The 21,299-nt window shown below is 38.0% G+C and overlaps 1 protein-coding gene across 2 annotated transcripts in view; it reads left to right on the forward strand.

The window, feature by feature from the left end:
• The window catches only part of SMIM14 (small integral membrane protein 14), a 79,632-nt gene that overhangs the window by 53,843 nt on the left and 4,490 nt on the right, over positions 1-21,299 (forward strand). For both annotated transcript variants that reach the window (XM_003985429.6, XM_023253189.2), the window contains exons 3-4: positions 5,332-5,380; positions 20,434-20,576. In XM_003985429.6, coding sequence (XP_003985478.1) covers positions 5,332-5,380; positions 20,434-20,576 — 192 coding nt within the window. The remainder of the gene's footprint in view (positions 1-5,331; positions 5,381-20,433; positions 20,577-21,299) is intronic.

Genomic DNA, 21,299 nt, shown 5'->3' on the forward strand with positions numbered 1-21,299 from the left:
GGCTATGTTGGTCTTAGAGCTACTTAATAACTACACATATGGTTATTTTCACTTTAGTCAGATTTTGCTTCATTTCAATTATACAGTACATCAACTCGTGGGAGTATTTTGTAACAATTCAGAATTGTGCTTGAGAGAATGTAATGATATGTTGTTAACTATAAAATTATGATACAAAATTTTGTACATTGTAAAGTAGAATGGAATTGTGTTAAGGATTTAGATTTTGGAGTTAGTACTGGATAATCAAGTTAGCTAACCTCTCCCAAACTCAAGTTTCATCCATCAGTAAAGTAGCAATAATAGAACCTGTCTCCAGCTTTTGGTTGAGAATTAAATAACAAGTTAAAGTTCTTACTACAGTACCTGCCACATACAAGTTTCCAGTGTTTGTGATTATAATAAATTATTTAAGTTATAATAAGTCACTTTTTAAAGTAATACAATTTTAAAAGTAATATAATTTTTATTTAAATATGTCCCAAATATTATAAAATGAGAAAGTACTCCCAATTCCACAATGATAAACCATATGGGTATCTGTTATATATTGCTATGTCTCAGAATTGGAGGCAGTCAGACAAATGACATCAGTAGCATACTGTGATGACTTGAGCATACAGAGAGCATTTGGTCCTGGGGTTAAATACAACAGCTAAGTAACATGGCTCTTATGCCCCAGCCACAAGTGACTTTGTGGTTCTTCATCACTATCTCACAGGAGCCTGTTCACCTAAGGCCCTTTCCTAGTTGTTTATTCTGCCTGGAATGTTCAATCCCTTGATCTTTACTGTCCCGTAGATAGCCCCTTAAGTGTTATTGCCTCTCTCTGCCTGATTTAGATATAATGCCATCCTGTTTTTGTTCTCTGCATGGCTCTCTGAAATTTTTTATAATATATATATTTTTAATTTTTTTAACGTTTATTTATTTTTGAGAGAGAGACAGAGTGCAAGTGGGGGAGGGGCAGAGAGAGAGGGAGACACAGAATTTGAAGCAGGCTCCAGGCTCTGAGCGGTCAGTGCAGAGCCTGACATGGGGCTCGAAGCCACCAACTGTGAGATCATGACCTGAGATGAAGTCGGATGCTTAACCGACTGAGCCACCCAGGCGCCCCATAATATATTTGTTAATCGTCTGATTTCCCCCCACAAGACTGTATGATCCATAAAAGTAGAAACTTTGTCTTTTTCATACTATATCCTCAGTACCTAGATCTGTACTTGGCACATAGTAGGCATTTAATAAGTATATCGAATGAATAAGTGAACAAATGATTGTTCCATTATTATTATTATATAGATGTAATTCATGAGCATCTCACATTTCTACATGAACATTTTAAAAACATGTTTGTTTATTTTTGAGAAAGAGTGTGGGGAGGGGCAGAGAGAGAGAGGAAGAGAGAGAATCCTAAGCAGGCCCTGTCCTGTCAGCACAGAGCCTGACATGGGACTCAGTCTCACAAACCGTGAGATCTTGACCTGAACTGAAATCAAAAGTTGGATGCTTAATCTACTGAGCCACCCAGGTGCCCTCTAAATGAACATTCTTATACGGCTACAGAGAAATATTTGTTTTTTCTCTTATTCCATGTGTGTTTCCTAGTAAGTTCAATGATTTAAGAGCACAATAGTAAATATTTTAGGCTTGATGACTCTATAATTATAACCTCAGCTGTTGTAGTGAAAGCAGCCGTAGACAATATATAAATGAATGCGTGTGGCTGTGTTTCAGTTAAACTGCAAGCATACCTCATTTTATTGCACTTTCTTGCACTTCATACATACATACTGCTTTTCTACAAATTGAGGGTTTGTAGCAACCCTGCATTGATCGAAGTCTTACCAGTACCATTTTTCTATCAGCATTTGCTTGTTTCATGTCTCTGTGTCACATTTTGGCAATTCTTGCAATATTTCAAGCTTTATCATTATTATTTATTATGGTGATCTGTGATGAGTGGTCTTTGATATTACTGTTGTAATTGGTTTGGGGGTACCATGAACTTCATCCATATAGTATGGCGAACTTAATCCATAAATGTTGTATGTGTTCTGACTGTTCCACTGGCTGGCTATCTATCCCGCCCCGCCCCCCATCTCTCTCCCTGTCCTCAGTACTCCTTATTCCCTGAGACATAAAAGCATTAAAATTGGGTCAATTAATAGCCCTGTGATGGTCTCTTAAGTGTTCAAGTGAAAGGAAGAGTCCCACATCTCTTACTTTAAATCAAAAACTATTAATGATTAAGCTCAGTGAGAAAGGCATGTCAAAAACCAAGATAGACTGAAAGCTAGGTCTCTTGGGCCAGTTAGGCAAGCTGTGAATGCAAAGGAAAAATTCTTGAAAGAAAATTAAAAGTTCTACTCCAGTGAACACATGAATGATAAGAAAGCAAAACAGCCTTACTGCTGATAATGGAAAAAGTTTGAGTGGTCTGGATAGAAGACCAAACCAGCTACCACCTTCCCTTAAGCAAAAGCCTAATGCAGAGCAAGAAGATCCTAACTCTCTTCAATTCCATGAAGGCTGAGAGAGGCGAGGAAGCTACAGAAGAAAGGTTTGAAGCTAACAAGAGGTTGATTTATGAGTTTTAAGGAAAGAGGTTATTTCTATAACAAAGTGCAAGGTGAAGTGGCAAGTGCTGATTTGGATGCTGCAGCAAGTTACCCAGAAGATCTAGCTGAGATAGTTCATTAAGGTAACTACACTGAACAGTAGATTTTCAGTGTAGATGAAACAGCCTTCTATTGGAAGAAGATACCATTTAGGACTTTCATAGCCAGAGAAGTCAATGCCTGGCTTCAAGGGACACGTTGACTGTCTTATTCGAGGCTAATGCAGGGACTGACTTTAAGTTGCAGCCAGTGCTCATGCTCATTTACTGTTCCCCAAATCCTAGGACTCTTAAGAATTATGCTAAATCTATTCTGCTGGTGCTCTGTTGGAACAACAAAGCTTCCATGACATCACGTCTGCAACATGGTTTACTGAATATTTTAAACCCACCACTAAAACCTATTGCTCAAGAAAGAAGATTCCTTTCAAAATATTACTGCTCATTGACGGTGGACCTGGTCACTCAAGAGCTGTGATGGTGATGAATGTTGTTTTCATGCCTGCTACAACATCTATTCTGCATCCCCGTGGATCAAGGAATCATTTTAACGTTCCAGTCTTATTACTTAAAAAATACATTTCATCAGGCTAGAACTGCCTCGGGTAGTGATTCTTCTGATGGATCTGGGCAAAATGAATTGAATGTGTTCTCTATATCCATGAGCTCTGCTTGTTTTTTGTTTTTAGATTCCACATATAAGTGAGATCATACGCTATTTTTCTTTTTCTTCTTGTTTTTATTTATTTTGAGAGAGAGAGAGAGAGCGCGCGCGTGCATGCATGCATGCAGGTGGTGGGGAGTGAGGAGGGCAGAGAGAAAGAGGGAGAGAGAGAATCCCAAGCAGGCTCCACACTGTCAACACAGAGCCCTGTCAGCAGGGGCTCGATCTCGTGAACCATAAGATCACTATCTGAGCCGAAATCAAGAGTCAGACACTTAACTGCTTAACTAACTGAGCCACTCAGGTGCCCCTTTATCTTTTTCTTTGTGACTTCTTTCACTTAGCACAATTCCCTCTGGGTCCATCCCTGTTGTTGCAAATGGCAAGATTTCATTTTTTTAGTGGCTGAATAAGATTTCATTGTATATATATTTGCAACATTGTCCTTATCCATTCATCCATTCCTGGGCATCTAGATTGCTTCCATGTCTTGGCTATTGTAAATAAGGCCGCAGTGAAATGGGGGGGTGGTGCATATATTTTCAAATAAGTGTTTTCATTTTCTATGGATAAATACCCAGAAGTGTAATTGCTGAATCATATGGTGATTCTATTTTTAATTTTTTGAGGAACTTTCATACTGTTTTCCATAGTGGCTGCACCAATTTACATTCCTACCAATAATGCCCAAGAGTTCCCTTTTCTCAACATCCTCACCAACACTTGTTGTTTTTGTCTTTTTGATAATAGCCATAGAATGTATAATTTTTAAAGAGGTTTTTGATAGATTCCTTTCTTATTTAGGGTTAAGATCTGTCTTCCCATTTTAATTCAAGTAGGACTACTTTTAGAGGTATATACCAAAGCACGCCTGATCGTCTTAGAGAACAGTTTATAAAACGATTTGTTTAGTTGTTAATTCCAATAATTGTTTAGATGAGGTCCTAATTGGTATGGCACAGTAGTAATAATAGCTAACGTTCCTTGGTTTCTTACTACAGTTCACTTGCATTATCTATTTTAATCCTCACTAGTACTCAAATATAGGTAATATTATCCCCATTTTACCAGGTGAGGAAACTAAAGTTTAGAAGTGTTAAAGACCTTGACCAAGGTCTTTGAAACTCTAGAAGTTTGCAGATCCAGACTTTAAATCCAGGTCTTTTCTGCAGAGCTCTCATACTTAACCAGCTAAGCACACCTGCTCTGTTGTTTTCCCAAGCAATTGCAAGTCATGAGTTACTGCTTTAGTGGAGAGAGGGTGTCATTATAAAGTAACAAGGCTGAATTAAAAAGTTGCATGCTCCTCATTCTCTTTTACTATATGGCCATCTCTATTTTAAGATTTATCATGTCATTTCTAAACATAAAATTTCTCAGCATAGGGTGGACATTCGTAAAAGGATGATGTATATTTATTGATAGTTTTTTCTTTTAAATTTTCTTTTTAAAAATAATAATCACATGGTCCCAAAATTGTGTAAAAAGATAAATATTGAAAACTTTAGTTTTCATCTCTGTCAGAGTCTACTCCTCCATTCCACCCCCAACCCCTGTGGTATCCATTTTTATTAGTTCCTTATAGCCATGGTTTATGCAGATCTAAGCAAAAAAGGGGAAGTATTTGTTCTTCCCTTTCAAAGATGCATTTTCTACAAATAGAATCTTTTTGTTTTTTCTGCTTCGAATTTTCCATGAGAAAAAAATCTCATTAACAAAGTTTACTCTCTTTCTAGTAGTCTTCCTCTACAGTTTAGCGTTCTTCTTTGGGAAGCTTAATGTGAAGCAGTTTAGGTAGGTCACAGGTGATTTTTTAAAAATTCCTTAATATAAATGGGTGAATTGTGCTAGATCATAGTGTATGTGAAAATGATTTTGACTAGAAAAAATCCCCCAAAGCTGGACTGCTCCTCAGTGTAGTCTGTGTTTGTATCTGATATATCTACTGTGGTAGCATTTGTTTAAAAAAAAAAAATCTTTCTAGTAAAGATTATCCACTTTTGGTTAAATCCAATGGCTAACTTTCCTTTCTTCTTATTCATTGTAGTTGAGGCAGTCCCAGTCCTACTGCACAGACACAGAATGTCTTCAAGAATGTAAGTAATGATGGCACAGGAGGGGCCTTGCATTGGGGCAGAATTAGAGGACAGATGACTGTGAATGTTGGAAATTTTATTTATGGTTTGTTGTTCAAGGAAATGGTTCTCAGTAATGTATTTCCTATTTAAATATTTCATTTTTTTTTAAATTTTTTTTTTCAACGTTTTTTATTTATTTTTGGGACAGAGAGAGACAGCATGAATGGGGGAGGGGCAGAGAGAGAGGGAGACACAGAATCGGAAACAGGCTCCAGGCTCCGAGCCATCAGCCCAGAGCCTGACGCGGGGCTCGAACTCACGGACCGCGAGATCGTGACCTGGCTGAAGTCGGACGCTTAACCGACTGCGCCACCCAGGCGCCCCTTAAATATTTCATTTTTTAACTTAAATATTTTTTTCTTCCTCAAAAACAAATTTTCATTAAAGAAAATTTTAAAATCATAGATAAGGAAAAACTTGCAGAATACTAAAAGATAACCATTATTGACAACTTGCTGTAAAATCTTTCAGACCTTTTTCTTGGCAAATAAATGTGTAACGTGCACTTCTGGCTGGTCACAGCTGGAACAGCAAGGCTGCTAGTGCAAACCCCTCACCCTTTCTCTACCATGTCTTTTTTGCATCCATTGGCAGCTTTGGGAACTTTTGAATGGGGAGAGGAGCCCATTCTTTCCCAGGGTGTGGAGGCTTTGGGGCTTTGGCTCTGACATTAGCATTCTCTAGGGAGCAAAGGCAGTTGGGAAGTTTCTCAATATGGCTTTATGGGCAGTGGTGATGGTAAAGTGAGAATCAGAAGAGAAAGATGGATCCTGCATTGTGAATATAGCTGATAGACTTGGTGGCTATTAGGTGAAGCACCTTTTTTACAAGACACAAATAACTTGAGGGGTTCTAATACCTAACATTCAAGCCAGTTCTATCTTAGCCATAATGATTTGACTGTAAGAATGGAAGTATGACATTAATAGGAAGGTGAAACCTGACACAATTAATTTCAGATACATTTGTGAAAATGGGATCACTTTGTGTGTATTGTTTTTAACCACTGTATTATAAACATATTAGTGTATATTTATCTTAAAAATAGTTACTGACTAATAATACATTTTGGGAATACATCAGTGTTTAAGTGATTTCCTTTTATTGGAATCTTAGCCTGCTGATGTATTTTTTGCTATTATAAATAATAGTTGAACAGATATCCTTTATATGCATATTTTTAATTAAATTATTTTTTACCTTAAAATTTTATTTTTCATTTTACAGAGAGAGCGTGCAAGTTTGGGAGGGGGTTGAAGGGGGGAGAGAGAGAGACAGAGACAGAGACAGAGAGACACGGAGGGAGGGAGGGAGGGAATGAATCTCAAGCAGGCTCCACACTGTCAGCACAGAGCCCAACAGAGGGCTTGATCCCATGACCCTGGGATCCTGACCTGAGCTGAAATCAAGAGTCAGACCCTCAACTGGATCAGCCACCCATGTGCCTCTGTTTTTTACCTTTTCCTTCTACTTCATCCATTTCTCCCACTCCTCAGTCCCCACCTCTGACAACCACCAATTGGATCTTTGTGTCTATGAGCTTATTTTGTTTTGTTAGATTTTACATATAAGTGAGATAATACAGTATTCATCTTTCTCTGTTTCCCTTATTTCACTTCCATCCATGTTGTCACAAATGGCAAGATTTCATTGTTTCTTATGGCTATCTATCTATCTATATATATATATATATATATATATATATATATCATAAGTTCTTTATCCATTCATTGTGGATGGACAGTTAGATTGTTTCCATACCTTGGCTATTGTAAATAGTGCTGCATTGAACATGGGAGTGCATATATCTTTTTGAATTAATGTTTTTGTTTTCTTTGGAGAAAACCCAGAGGTGGAGTTGCTGGGTCATATAATGGTAGTTCTTGTTTAAATTTTTTGAAGAACCTACATACTGTCTTCCATAGTGGCTATACCAATTTACATTCTGATCAACAGTGCACAGGGTTCTTTTTCTCTACATCCTCACCAACACTAGTTATTTCTTACCTTTTTGGTAATAGGCTTTCTAACAGGTATGAGATGATATCTCATTGTGGTTTTGTTTGCAGTGTCCTGATGTTAGGTGACTTTAACCTGTTTGCCATCTGTGTCTTCTTTGGGAAAATGTCTGTTCAGATCTTCTGATAACTTAAAAAAAATTTTTTTTAATGTTTATTTTTGAGAGAGAGGGAAACAGAATGCAAGCAGAGAGAGGGAGGGAGACACAGAATCTGAAGCAGGCTCCAGGCTCTGAGCTGTCAGAGCCCCGACGTGGGGCTCAAATCACAAACCATGAGATTATGACCTGAGCTGAAGTCACCCCAAATACTTTAGCTTTGTAATAGAATTTGAAATCAGGGATTGTGATGCCTTCAACTTTTTTCTTTTCTCAAGATTGCTTTGGGGTCTTTTGTGGTTCTGTACAAAGTTTAGGATTATTTGTTATATTTCTGTGAAATATGCCTTTGGAATTTTGATAGGAATTGAATTGAATCTGTAATTGCTTTGAGTAGTATGGACATTTTAACAATATTAATTATTCCAGTGTGTGGGCATGGAGTATCTTTTTATTTGTGTCTTCAATTTCTTTCATTTCAACACACAGCTCTTTCACCTCCTTGGTTAAATTTATTCCTAGGTGTTTTTTGATGCAATTATAAATGGGACTGTGTTCTTAATTTCTCTTTTTGCTAGCTTGTTATTAGTGTATAGAAACACAACAGGTTTTTGTGTTGATTTTATATGTTGCAATATTAGTGAATTTGTTTATTCTAACATCTTTTTTTGATGGAGTCTTTAGGGTTTTCTATACATAATGTCATCAGCTAATAGTGACACTTTTACTTCATTTTAAATGTGGTTGCCTTTTGTTTCTTTTTCTTGCCTAATTGCTCTGGCTAGGATTTCTAATACTGTGTTGGATAAAAGTGGCCAGAGTGAACATCCTTGTTGTGTTCCTGGTTTTAGAGGAAAAGTTTTTAGGTTTCACAGTTAAATATGGTGTTAGTTTTGGGCTTTATTATGTTGAGGTACATTTTCACCTTGTTGAGAGTTTTTGTAATAAATCGATGTTTAATTTTGTCTAATGCATTTCCTGCATCTATTGAGATGATCATATGACTTTTATCCTTAATTTTGTTAATGTAATATATATCACATTGACTGATTTGTGATCCTTAGAGTAAATCCCACTTGATCATGATGTATGATCTTTTTAAAGTATTGTTGAATTCTATTTGCTAATGTTTTGAGGATTTTTACATCTGTGTGAATAAGGGACATTAGCCTGTACCTTTTTTTCTTGTGGTATCCTTGTTGGTTTTGGTACTAGGGTAATGTTGGCTTCATAAAATGAGTTTAGTAGAATTACCTCCTCTTCTGTTTTTGGATGAGTTTGAAAAGGATTAGTGTTAATTCTTTTTTAAATGTTTGGTAGAATTCACCAGTGAAGCTGTTTGGTCCTGGACTTTTGTTTGTTGGGAGGGTTTTGATTACTGATTCAGTCCCCTTACTAGTAATCAATCTGCTCAGATTTTCTGTTTTATCATGATGCAGTCTTGGTAGGCTGTATGTTTCTAGGAGGTTATTCATTTCTTCTAGGTTGTCCAGTTTGTTGGTGTATGATTATTCATACTAATGTTATGATCCTTTATATTTTTATAGTATCAGTTGTAACATCTCTTTCATATCTGATTTTAGTTGAGTCCTTTCTCTCTTTTTTTGGTTAGTCTGACTAAAGGTTTATCAATTTTGTTTATCTTTTCAGAGAATTAGCTCTTAGTTTTATCAGTCTTTTCTAGTATCTTTTTAATTTCTTTATCATTGATTTCTACTCTAATCTTTGTTATTCCCTTCCATCTGCTAACTCTGGGCTCTATTCTGTTTTTTTTTCTACTTTTTGAGGTATAAAGTTAGATCGTTTGAGACTTTTCTTATTGCTAGAAGTAGGCATTTATCACTGTGAACTTCTCTCTTAAAACTGCTTTTGCTCGTGGCGTGCCTGGGTTGCTCGGTCAGTTAAGCATCCAACTTTGGCTCAGGTCATGATCTCATGGTCTGTGAGTTTGAGCCCCATGTTAGGCTCTGTACTAACAGCTCAGAGTCTGGAGCCTGTTTTGGATTCTGTGTCCCTCTCTTTCTCTGCCCCTCCCCCACTCACACTGTCTCACTCTAAAAAATAAATAAAACATAAAAATAATAATAATAAATGAACTGCTTTTGCTGCATCCCCAAAATTTTAGTGTTATAATTGCATTTTTGTTTGTTTCAGGATATTTTTGATTTTATAAAATTTTCTGGGGTGCCTGGCTGGTTTAGTTGGTAGAGCATGCAACTCTTAATCACGGGGTTCCGAGTTCAAGCCCCATGTTCAGTGTAGAGCCTAGTTTTATATTGCTGTGGTTGGAAAAGATGCTTGATATGATTTCAGTCCTCTTAAATTTATTAAGACTTACTTGTGGTCAACATATGATCTATTCTAGAGAATGTATTCTGTGCACTTGAGAAGAATGTATATTCTGTTGCTTTTGGAGGGAATGTTCTATATATACAGTTAAGTCCATCTGATCTGACATGTCATTTAAGGCTGATGTTTCCCTATTGATTTTCTGTCTGGATGATCTATCCATTGGCGTAAGTGAGGTATTAAAGTTCCCTGCTATTATTGTATTGCTGTCTATTTCTCCATTGAGGTCTGTTAATATTTGCTTTATATATTTTGGTGCTCCTATAAATATTTACAACTATTGTATCCTTTTACTGGATTGACCCCTTCATCATTATGTAATGCCCTTATTTGTCTCTTATTATGTAGTCTGTTTTAAAATTGATTTTGTCTGGGGCACCTGGGTGGCTCAGTCAGTTCAGTGTCCAACTCCTGATTTCGGCTCAGGTCATGATCTCATAGTTAATGGGATCAAGCCCCTCATCAGTCTCTGTGCTGACAGTGTGGAACCTGCTTGGGATTCTCTCTCTCATCTATCTCTCTGTCCCTTCCCTGCTCATGCTCTCTCTCTCTCAAAATAAATAAAAAACATTCAAAAATAAATAAATAAAATTGATTTTGTTGGATATATGTATTAGCTACCCCAGCTTTCTTTTGGTTTCTTTTTTTTTTTTTTTTTTTAATTTTTTTTTCAACGTTTTTATTTATTTTCGGGACAGAGAGAGACAGAGCATGAACGGGGGAGGGGCAGAGAGAGAGGGAGACACAGAATTCGAAACAGGCTCCAGGCTCCGAGCCATCAGCCCAGAGCCCGACGCGGGGCTCGAACTCACGGAGCGCGAGATCGTGACCTGGCTGAAGTCGGACGCTTAACCGACTGTGCCACCCAGGCGCCCCTCTTTTTTTTTTTTTTTTTTGTTTATTCATTTTTCAGAGAGAGACAGAGAGCATGAGCAGGTAAGGGGCAGAGAGAGAGAGAGAGAGAGGGAGACACAGAACTTGAAGCAGGCTCCAGGCTGTGAGGTGTCGGCACAGAGCCTGACATGGGGCTCAAACCCACGAACCGTGAGATCATGACCTGAGCCAAAGTTGGATGCTTAACTGACTGAGCCAGCGAGGCACCCCTCTTTTTTTTTTTTTTTTAAACATTTATTTCTTTATTTTTGAGAGAGAGAGTGAGCACAAGTGGGGGAGGGGCAGAGAGAGCGGGGGCAGGGTGGCAGGGGGACACAGAATCTGAAGCAGGCTCCAGACCCCTCTAATGCGGGGCTTGAACCCATGCACCACAAGATCATGACCTGAGCCTAAGTCAGACACTTAACTGACTGAACCACCTAGGCACCCTCTTTTGGTTTCTATTGCATGGAATATCTTTTACCATGCCTTTACTTTCAGTCTCTGTATGTCATTACATCTAAAGTGAGTCTCTTATAGGCAGCATATACATGGGTCTTGTTTTTTGGTTTGGTTTTGTTCTTGGTGTTTTATTTTTATTTTGAGAGGGGGCGGGGAGAGGGGTAGAGACAGAGGGAGACAGAATCTGAAGCAGTCTCCAGCTCTTAGCTGTCAGCACAGAGCCAGACGCAGGGCTCAGCCACGGGATCATGACCTGAGCCGAAGTAGGACACTTAACTGAGCCATCCAGGCACCCTGGGTCTTGTTTTTTTAATCCATTCAGCCAATCTATATCTTTTTTTTTTTTTTTTTTTTTTTAAATAAGCTCTATGCCCGACGTGGTGTTTGAACTCACAACCCTGAGATCAAGAGTCATATGCTCTACCTACTGAGCCAGCCAGGTGCCCCACCACTCTGTCTTTTGATTAGAATTTAGTTCATTTACAGTTAAAGTACTGGACTCCTGGCTGGTTCAGTCATTAAGCATCTGACTTTAGCTCAGGTCATGATCTCACAGTTCATGAGTTTGAGTCCCTCTTCGGGTGAGCTCAAGCCCCGCTTTCGGTAAGCTCCTCTTCTCTCTCTGCCCTCTCACGTGTGCCCTCCCTCTTAAAAAAGAAAAAAAAATACAGTTTAAGTAATTAATGATAGGCATATACTTGTTGCCATAGCGTTCATTGTTTTCTGGCTGTTTTTGTAGTTCCTTTCTGTTCTTTTCTTGCTATCTTCCTTTCTGGTTTGATGACTTTCTTTAGTGTTATGCTTATATTTTTTTATCTGTTGTGTGTTTACTGTAAGTTTTTGTTTGGGGGTTTACATATAACAACTAATAGCCATCTGTTTTAAGTCAATAACTTAAGTTTGATTCCATTCTCTTTTTTTAAACTTCTTTTTTTTTAAGTTTATTTAGTTATTTTGGGAGAGAGAGGGAGTGTGCAAGCAGAGGAAGGGCAGAGAGAGAGGGAGAGAGAATCCTAAGTCTGCAAGGAGCCAGACTCAATCCCACAAACTGTGAGATCATGTCCTGAGCCAAAATCGAGAGTCGGATACTTAACTGACTGAGCCACCCAGGTGCCCCAAGTTTGATCCCATTCTAAATCTCAACATTCTAACTTCCCTTGCTACATTTTATGTACATTTTAAGATTTTTGACATGTTACTAAATTGCATTTATTAATAGGCTCTGTGCTTATACATACCATCCCGAAGCTGAGCTCCACTTTATTTTGTAATGAAGCTAAAACATAGTAAGGTACTATTTTAAAGGCACTTGTTATTATATTATTAATTATTGTTACTATTATGTGAACTGGGTGTCCCATTAAATTCTGTAAATATAACAGCTTAAAGAAATAGGAGCTATTACAGTGCTTAGCCCAAAGTAGAAATTTTGTCAGAACATTTTCCATTGGTGCATCAGGGTAGTAATTATATGCTTCTGGACAAGAAGGTAACGGTAATGTGTAGACGTTGTGTTAGGTTGTTGGGGTGATGTGTGGTGTTTCCCCCACTCCAGATTTCTTTACGTTGCTTTTTCAGTAGCATTCATTAATCTGTAGTGTGCTTTCTGATAAGCAGCTCAAAATTTTCCTCCAGCAGGTAAAGCTAAAACCTGTTCTTCTAGTTGAAAATAATCTTATTGAACTTCTTATGGAAAAACAAGTATTTATTACATTTGTGGTATCTGTGATCCTAGAGCCCAACTCCACCTGTAAACCAAATATACTCTTACTTCTTTGACTGAAATGTCATTTCTTTAATCTAAACATAAAGACAAAACTCTAGAGCTTAAATATTAATTTAGTTATATTGGCCAGTTTTTCTTCCCTGGTTCTTTTAGTGTTTGGTGGAAATCCTTTCTGAAAGTCATGTTTTTAAATGGTTTATGCAGTTGTTTCCTGTAGATGTTAGAATTACTTTTCTTTGTATTCTAAATTTTCTCCAGTGAATTTATGCTGTTTTCATAAATATATTTTAATCTGGAGTTCCTACTGTCCCCTACTCAGGTTCAGTAATTTGCTAGAATGGCTCCTAGAACTCAGGAAAACAGTTTATTTACATTACCGGTGTATTATAAAGGGTACAACTCAAGAACAGCCAAATAGAAAGGGTGCACAGGGCAAGATATGTGGTGGAAGGGTGCAGAGTTTCCCTGTTTTCTCTGAGTGTGCCACTTTCCCAGCACCTCTATGTATTCACCAATCAGGAAGCTCTCTGAACCTCTTTGTTTAGAGTTTTTATGGAGATTCTATTCTGTAGGCAGGAATGATAAAATCATTGGCCATTGGTGAGTAAGTTGATCTCCAGCCACTTTCCTGCCTGGAGGTTAGGTAGTGGAGCTGAAAGTTCCAGCTCTCTAATTATATGGTCAAACTCTGGCAACCAGACCCCATCCTGAAGCCTACAGAGGCCCCCCAAAGTCACTTCATTAGCGTAAACTCAGGTTTGGTTGAAACGTTTATTATTAATTACAAAATGACATTTCTTTCCTATCTCTCAGGAAATTCCAAGAGTTTTAGGATTTCTGTGCTAGGAACTGGAATGAAGACCAAATATATATTTCTTTTTTTCTTTTCCTTTTTTGTTTTGTTTTGCTTTTTTCTTTTTTGAGAGAGAGCGCGCGCACATGTATGTGTGCACACATGCAGGTGAGGGGGAATGGCAGAGGGAGAGGGGGAGAGAGAATTTAAGCAGGCTCCACACCCAGCATGGAGCCCGATGCAGGGCTCAGTATCACAACCGTTAGATCACAGCCTGAGCCGAAATCAAGAGTCAGGATGCTTAGCCGACGATGCCACCCAGATGCCCCTATATTTCTTATTATATCACAATACTCATTGTGCTTGCCATGGTTTGTTGCATGCATTTGAGGTGATTTAATTGAATCTGAGCTCATTACTTTGTGTGGGAGCAGAATTTAGCTGCAGTATATTAGCAGATTCAGTTGGTACATGATTTTTTTTTTTTCAAAATGACAAAAGGATCAATTTATTAAGAGGACATTACAATAGTAAGTATGGATCACTGAATAGTGCCTGATTCTTTATATTGAGCTAAACTCCCACTTCATTGTGGTGTCCACCCATAGTTTTGCTCTCTAGAGCAGTAGGGAGCAAGTCTGCTCACTCTTCTGAAAGACTGCCTTTCAGATAAAGTGTTGTGTGGAAACCAGCTCTATCACTAACTTAATTCTGGAGTAAATCAACTTGAAAACAGGTAGCTATACTGTGAGGATAATGTAATTACTCCATACAGCCCCAAAATTGCAGAGTTAAAGCCTCCTGGTGCTAATGCACCACTTTCACTGTTGTTCTATTTCTGCTTTTCCACTGGAAGCCTATGTAAGTTTGTAGAAATAATCCCTTGGGATCTACCAGCTCTTAGAGCATCCCTCTCTACTCCTTCATCTTCCTGGTGTCCAGGTAAGTTAATAGCTTCACTGTGAATATTCCATTTGACAAGCTATTTCTAATACATTTGCTTATAACTAAAGACTTAAACGTTAAGCAAAGCAGAATGCTGTATTTTGATGCACAGAGTCCTTTTACATTTTTTGATTTGACATCTTTCCAGACGATACAGCAAAATGTATTTACTCTCTTAAGGCAAATCATTTCCAGGCAGTGAGGAAACAGATTTTATATCTCCCATGTGATTGTGCCCCTTAATATTTGTATGTGTCAAAAAGTTATCACAGTAAAAACCCCGGGGATCAGTGCCTGTTCACTTTTCTATACTGACTTTAAAATCTCTATTCCTTGAGGTGCCTGGCTGGCTCAGTTGGAAGAGCATACAACTCTTGATCCTGAGGTAGTGATTTCAAGCCCCATGTTGGGTATAGAGGTTACTTAAATGAAAATAAAACTTAAAATTAGGCGCACCTGGCTGGCTCAGTCAGTAGAGCTTGCAACTGTTAATCTCAAGGCTGTGAGTTCAAGCCTCACATTGGGCATGGAGCGAACTTAAAAAAATAAAATAAAAATAAATTAAAAAAAATAGCTGCCTGTTATATTTGTTTGTATCAGCTACATGTAGTATGAGGGAGTTTGAGTAGCATACCTGTTTGGAGACTTTATGAAAAAGCGAATCTTGTCATAAGGGACTACAAATAATCACAGAATGCCATCAGTGATTCTATTCATGTCTGTTTCTGAATATTTCAAGAAGTCCAACTCAGTTCAGATACTACCCAGGCTCTCCAATCCTGAACTTTTTTTGTTTAATTCAATTTATTTTTTTATATATAGTTCACAAATCAAGGACTTAATAAACACTGAAAAGTTATCTTCCTCCTTACATTTTCTCATCTACTCAGGTGCTGTCTCAGGTATTATTAGCTTTTTATGTATCTTTCCAGAATGTATTCATGTACAAGCAAACTGTATATTATTTACTTCCTTTCTTGGTACACAGTTTCTCACCTTTTTTTTTTTTTTTCAGTCAAAAAAAAAAAAAAAAGCATATCTCATGGAAAGTCCCCTAAACATTTTTTTACAGCTTCATGGTATTACATTGTGCAGATGTTCCCCTAATTTACTAATCAGACACTCTTGGCAGGCATTTAGGTTTGTTTCTATTTTTTTCTAGGTTTTTAAAAAAAAAATAATCTTGCACAGTATACCTATGTGAAAATACATTCTAGAGCCATCTTAATTTTATGGGGCTAGTATAAATAGAAAAACACTGACTATGGTCAAGAGGTTCAACTTTTTTTTTAAAGTCTATTTATTTTGAGAGAGAGAGAGAGGCAGAGACAGAGAAAGAGAGAGAGAGAGACAGAGAGACAGAGAGAGAATCCTAAGCAGGCTCTGGCTCAGTCTCAAGAACCATGAAATCATAACCTGAGCCAAAATCAGGAGTTGGATGCTTAACCAACTGAGCTACCCAGGCACCCCAAGAGGTTCAACTTTAAATGATTTACTATTATTCTTTATTCTGAGAGGAGCCTTGAGTTATTGGAGAATAAGAGAAATGAACTTATCAAACTTTGAAGGTTAGGAAAATGATATTCATTTAACCTTTTTTTTTTTTTTTAGCCTTTTAAGTAGAAAAATTTTACTGCACATTACTACCCTTCACAGACTTTAGAGGCATCTTTAACTTCTTTTCTTCCCCCTTCTACTGTCAGTCCAGTCAGTCACCACGTGTTTTGCTTCTCCCATCCTAGTACTATTTGTATTTGACCCTTTTCCATTCCCACTTCAGCATCTTATCCAGCCTAGTTATTCACGCCAGGATATATCTGCACTCAGACTTTTCTGTGTGCATAATACTGGTAATGAATACCTCCTGGGGTATTCAATACTGGTATTAAATACCTTCTGTGTACCAGTCACTGTACTAACTGCTCCTTATGTACTGATCATTTCAATCCTCACAACTACTCTCTAGGATGATAGTAATATTTCCATTTCACAGGTGAAGAAATTGAGGCACAGAGATTATATAGCTAAGAAGTAATGGAGTCAAACAGCTATAAAATGGTCTCAGTTCTTGAAAAGTTAATGTCCTAATTAGAACAAATAGGAAGCCATTCCTTCAAACTAGGAATGCTACACTAGTCCAGAGAAGAAAGGAAGGAGAGGACTGAGAAAATGGAGATTTTTTTAAAAAATGTTTATTCATTTTTGGGACGCCTTGGTGGCTTAGTTGGTTAAATGTTCCACTTCGGCTCAGGTCATGATCTCACAGTTCATGGGTTCAAGCACCACATCAGGCTCTGTGCTGACAGCTCAGAGCTTGGAGCCTGCTTTGGATTCTGTGTCTAGCTCTCTCTCTGCCGCTCCCCTGCTCATGCTCTCTCTCTCAAAAGTGAGAACAAAATGTTTATTCACTTTTGAGAGAGTGCAAGCAGAGGTGGGGCAAAGAGAGAGGGGGACAGAGGATCCAAAGCGGGCTTTGCACTGACAGTAGCGAGCCAGATGTGGGTCTTGAACCCACAAACCGTGAGATCATGACCTGAGCTGAAGTTGGACGCTCAACTGAGTGAGCCACCCAGGTACCCCCAAAATGGAGATTTTTATAGAAGAGAGTGATGTAGGTGAATAAATGGTGGTTATTTGTAAGCACATGCTAGACAGGGAAAAAATCATGAGTACCCCAGGACTGAGTTTGTAAAATTGTCAAATTCTTTCAGCCAAACTAGCATTGAACTGTTGCATCATATTCATTTGGGAAGTTTTTAAAATATTGTTGGTTCCTGACCCCATCCCTGAGCTGCTCCTGAATTAGATGGTGTGAGGTAGAGCTGTAGAATCTGTGGTATTGCTGTCATCACAGGCTATTCTTAAGCATAGACAGACCAGACTACCACTGGCTAAAGAAGGAAGAAAATACTATGGTTGACTAGAACAAGAGGATGCTTTATGTGAGAAATATTTAGAGTTAATATGATGAGTAGGGCCAAATCCTATGAGGAAAGGCCAGGCTGAAGAGTTCAGAGTTGAAGCAGTAGTCAGAGAGTAAGTCACTGGGTTGGTCAGCAGATCTGTTACGAGCAGTGTTCTAAGCAGACTTTTCTGGCAGCAATATGCAGAAAAGAAAGACAGGAATAAGAACCAAGCTAGGAGACAGTTACAGGAAACTGAGAACCATAACATGACTGTGAGAGTAGGCATTTTCATGTCTACAAAGACATGAATTAGTAAATTAGTGATCCAAGGTTCAACCCCGTGAAGAATATTTTATGTGCAAAGAGTATCAAAAAATAAGAGACCTGGCTGGCTTAGTTGTTGGAGCATTCAATTCTTGATCTCAGAGTTGTGAGTTCGAGCCTCACGCTGGATGTAGAGATTACTTATAAAATGAAAGGAAGAGGGGCGCCTGGGTGGCTCAGTTGGTTAAGCGGCCGACTTCGGCTAGGGTCATGATCTCGCGGTCCGTGAGTTCGAGCCCCGCGTCGGGCTCTGTGCTGACAGCTCAGAGCCTGGAGCCTGTTTCAGACTCTATGTTTCCCTCTCTCTGACCCTCCCCCGTTCATGCTCTGTCTCTCTCGGTCTCAAAAATAAATAAACGTTAAAAAAATTTAAATAAAATAAAATAAAATGAAAGGAAGAGACCCACTTTGCAAATTGAATAATACATAAGAATTGACATTGGGGTTTCACTTCTGGTCTATACCATTAATCTGGCATTTTATTTCTGAGACAGGGGCACCATAAGAAGTGATAATGTGTAAAAGTCACAGTTATCTTTCTTTAACTTTAAATAATCTAATTTTACCTAACCTCTACTTACAAGCTTATTCATCAAAAATCCTTTTTAAATCTGTGTTTTCTAATTTTACTACTCACAGGACTAATAATTTTCAGGTTCTGTCTCACTCTGTGGTATTGTCAGAGATTCTGACATGGCAAAGAGGTTGGTTAAAAGTACAGCCTCTGGAATGACGCCAGCTGTATTAAAATCCCAGCTTTGCCACATACCAACTGTATGACATTAGGATTTAACCCCCCTTTTCCCCAGTTTCTTCATCAATAAAATGAAAATATGGTAGTACTTACCATAAAATAAGATTGTTAAAAGGATTAACAGAGATGCCTGGTTCAAAGTAACGATTCAAATTTTAGCTATTATTTAGCAATAAAAATAATAGTATTTGCTTTTTTTTAATGTTTAAGAGAGAGAGGCAGAGAGAAAGGGAGAATCCCAAGCACACTCCATACTGTCAGCACAGATCCTGATGCAGGGCTTGAACTCATGAACTGTGAGATCATGACCTGAACTGAAACCAAGACTCAGACACTTAACTGAGTACCCAAGTGTCCCAATGGTATTTGCTTTAAAAACAACAACAACAACAACAACAACAATAACAACAACAACAAAACCCTCTCATGTGGTGCCTGGGTGGCTTCAGTCCCTTAACACACTCTGAGTTTTGATTTCGGCTCGTTATGATATCATGGTTCATGAGATAGAGCCCCGTGTAGGGCTCTGTGCTGACAGTGCGGAGCCTGCTTGGTATTCTTTCTCCCTCTCTCTCTGTCCCTTCCTTGCTTACACTCTCGTTCTCTATCTCTTAAAATAGGGGCTCCTGGGTGGCTCAGTTTGATTACGTGTCTAATTCAATTTCAGGTCAGGCCATGATCTCACGGTTCGTGAATTCAAGCCCTACATCAGACTCTGTGCTGACAGTGTGGATCCTCTCCCCCTCTCTCTGCCCCTTCTTCGCGCGCTCTCTCTCTCTCTCTCTCTCTCTTTCTCTCTCTCTCTCTCTCTCTCTCTCTCTCTCTCAATAAATAAATAAATAAATAAATAACTTAAAAAAAATCTATCTTCTGTAATTTTCATTTATGACAACTGAGTTCTCTAATATACGTCAATTATAAGTCTGTTTTATTTAGCAGAAATTTGTTAGGCTCATACCATGGGCCAGCACTGTGTTAGGTACTTGTAATAATGAATTAAATAAGACATGGCTGCCTGAGGAGCTGGGAGAAACTATTACTGACACATACAGCCCTGACTTCTTTCTCCTGATAAATGGATAGATTTTAGAATATCTGTATCTGAATCCAACTTCTTTTTGTTAAAAAAGAAGGCCAAATTACTATCTCTTTGAGAATATCATTCAAGGGATCTTTAATTTATATATTATACAATTCACATGGTTCCTTTTCCTTAAGCTCTGTTATTTTTTCATGCTGCTTTTGTAATTAAAATTCAGAATTTTCCTGTCCTGAGGTAGAGTGTCTTTACTGTACATCAGGTGGTTTTAACCTGGGTTTTGTAGATCTCAGTATATCTGGGGATGGGTGGCTTTGTGGGTTCATGAACCTTCCCAAATCATATGCAAAACTGAGTGTGTATACATGGATTCTTACAGTGGAAAGAGTCCTTAATTTTTCTAAAATTCTCAAAGGATTCTGTCACACCAAAATATTAAGAACCACTGTATATTTAAATCCTCATTTAATAGGTTTCGTCTTATGACTATTTTGTACCATTTACCATTTAGATTTTCTCACAAGAAGAAAGGAAAATTCAAGATGTAATATTTCATAATTGTATTTCTTAAAATGTGTATACAATTTTTCATTGTATATTTTCAAATGTGTAATGCAATTTTTGAAAATGGCACTTGAACATTAGAATTTATTCTTAAATTATCTAACAATATTATAACCATGCTACATTTTTTGTTGCAAATATATTTGTTGTTTGTCTTTAGTGCCAGGACCTTCTGGTGATAATGGCATCAGTATTACCATGATCTTGATGGCCTGGATGGTTATTGCAGTGATTTTGTTTCTACTGAGACCTCCTAATCTAAGAGGATCCAATCTTACTGGAAAGCCAACCAGTCCTCATAATGTAAGTGTTGTGGATTAGAAATTCATTTGGGTAGGGGTGGGTGTGGCCTGGGAATGGGAAGAGTTTGTTTTGACTGAAATATCTGAATTAGCAAAAGGAAGATTTAACTCATGGAATAAGTTCTTCCTATCTGGTTCTTGTAAATCTTGCAACCCCAAAAGGCTTAATCTTCATGGAGTTACATATAGAGAGAAACACAGACCAGTAGCCCAAAAAGAGTTGTAGAATGAATTCCAATCTTTACTCACATTCCAGTCTTTCTCAACATAGAAAATGATCCAGTTCATAATAATCCACAGCAGTACTTCTCAAATCTCAGTCTTTCACTCCCCAGTTCCTCACAGTTGATCCCTTGCTTCTCATGGTTCCCGCTCTTTAAATTCTCTTACTAGCTATAGTTCATATTTTTCCCTCTACTTCACTTTTTCCCCTTCTGTCCTAGCTATTAAATTCAGTAGAGACCCCGAGCCTATCTGGCTAAATCCTGTTTTCCTTTTGTTTTCCCATCCAGTTTCTCTTAAAAACTCATCCAGTTCTGCATCATAATAGATCAAATGCTGGCAAAGGAGAGATAGGATCATTCATGTTGATAAATCTTGATAGTCATGATTACTACCATTTATAGAACCTAGGTAAAAAATAGCATAAATAAAGTGACCCAACAGGGAGTGTTTTGTGCTATCTTGAATAGAAGAAACTCCACTAAAGGATTCCTTTTAATTG

Source organism: Felis catus, chromosome B1 (genome assembly GCF_018350175.1).
Source record: "Felis catus isolate Fca126 chromosome B1, F.catus_Fca126_mat1.0, whole genome shotgun sequence".
NCBI lineage: Eukaryota > Metazoa > Chordata > Mammalia > Carnivora > Felidae > Felis > Felis catus.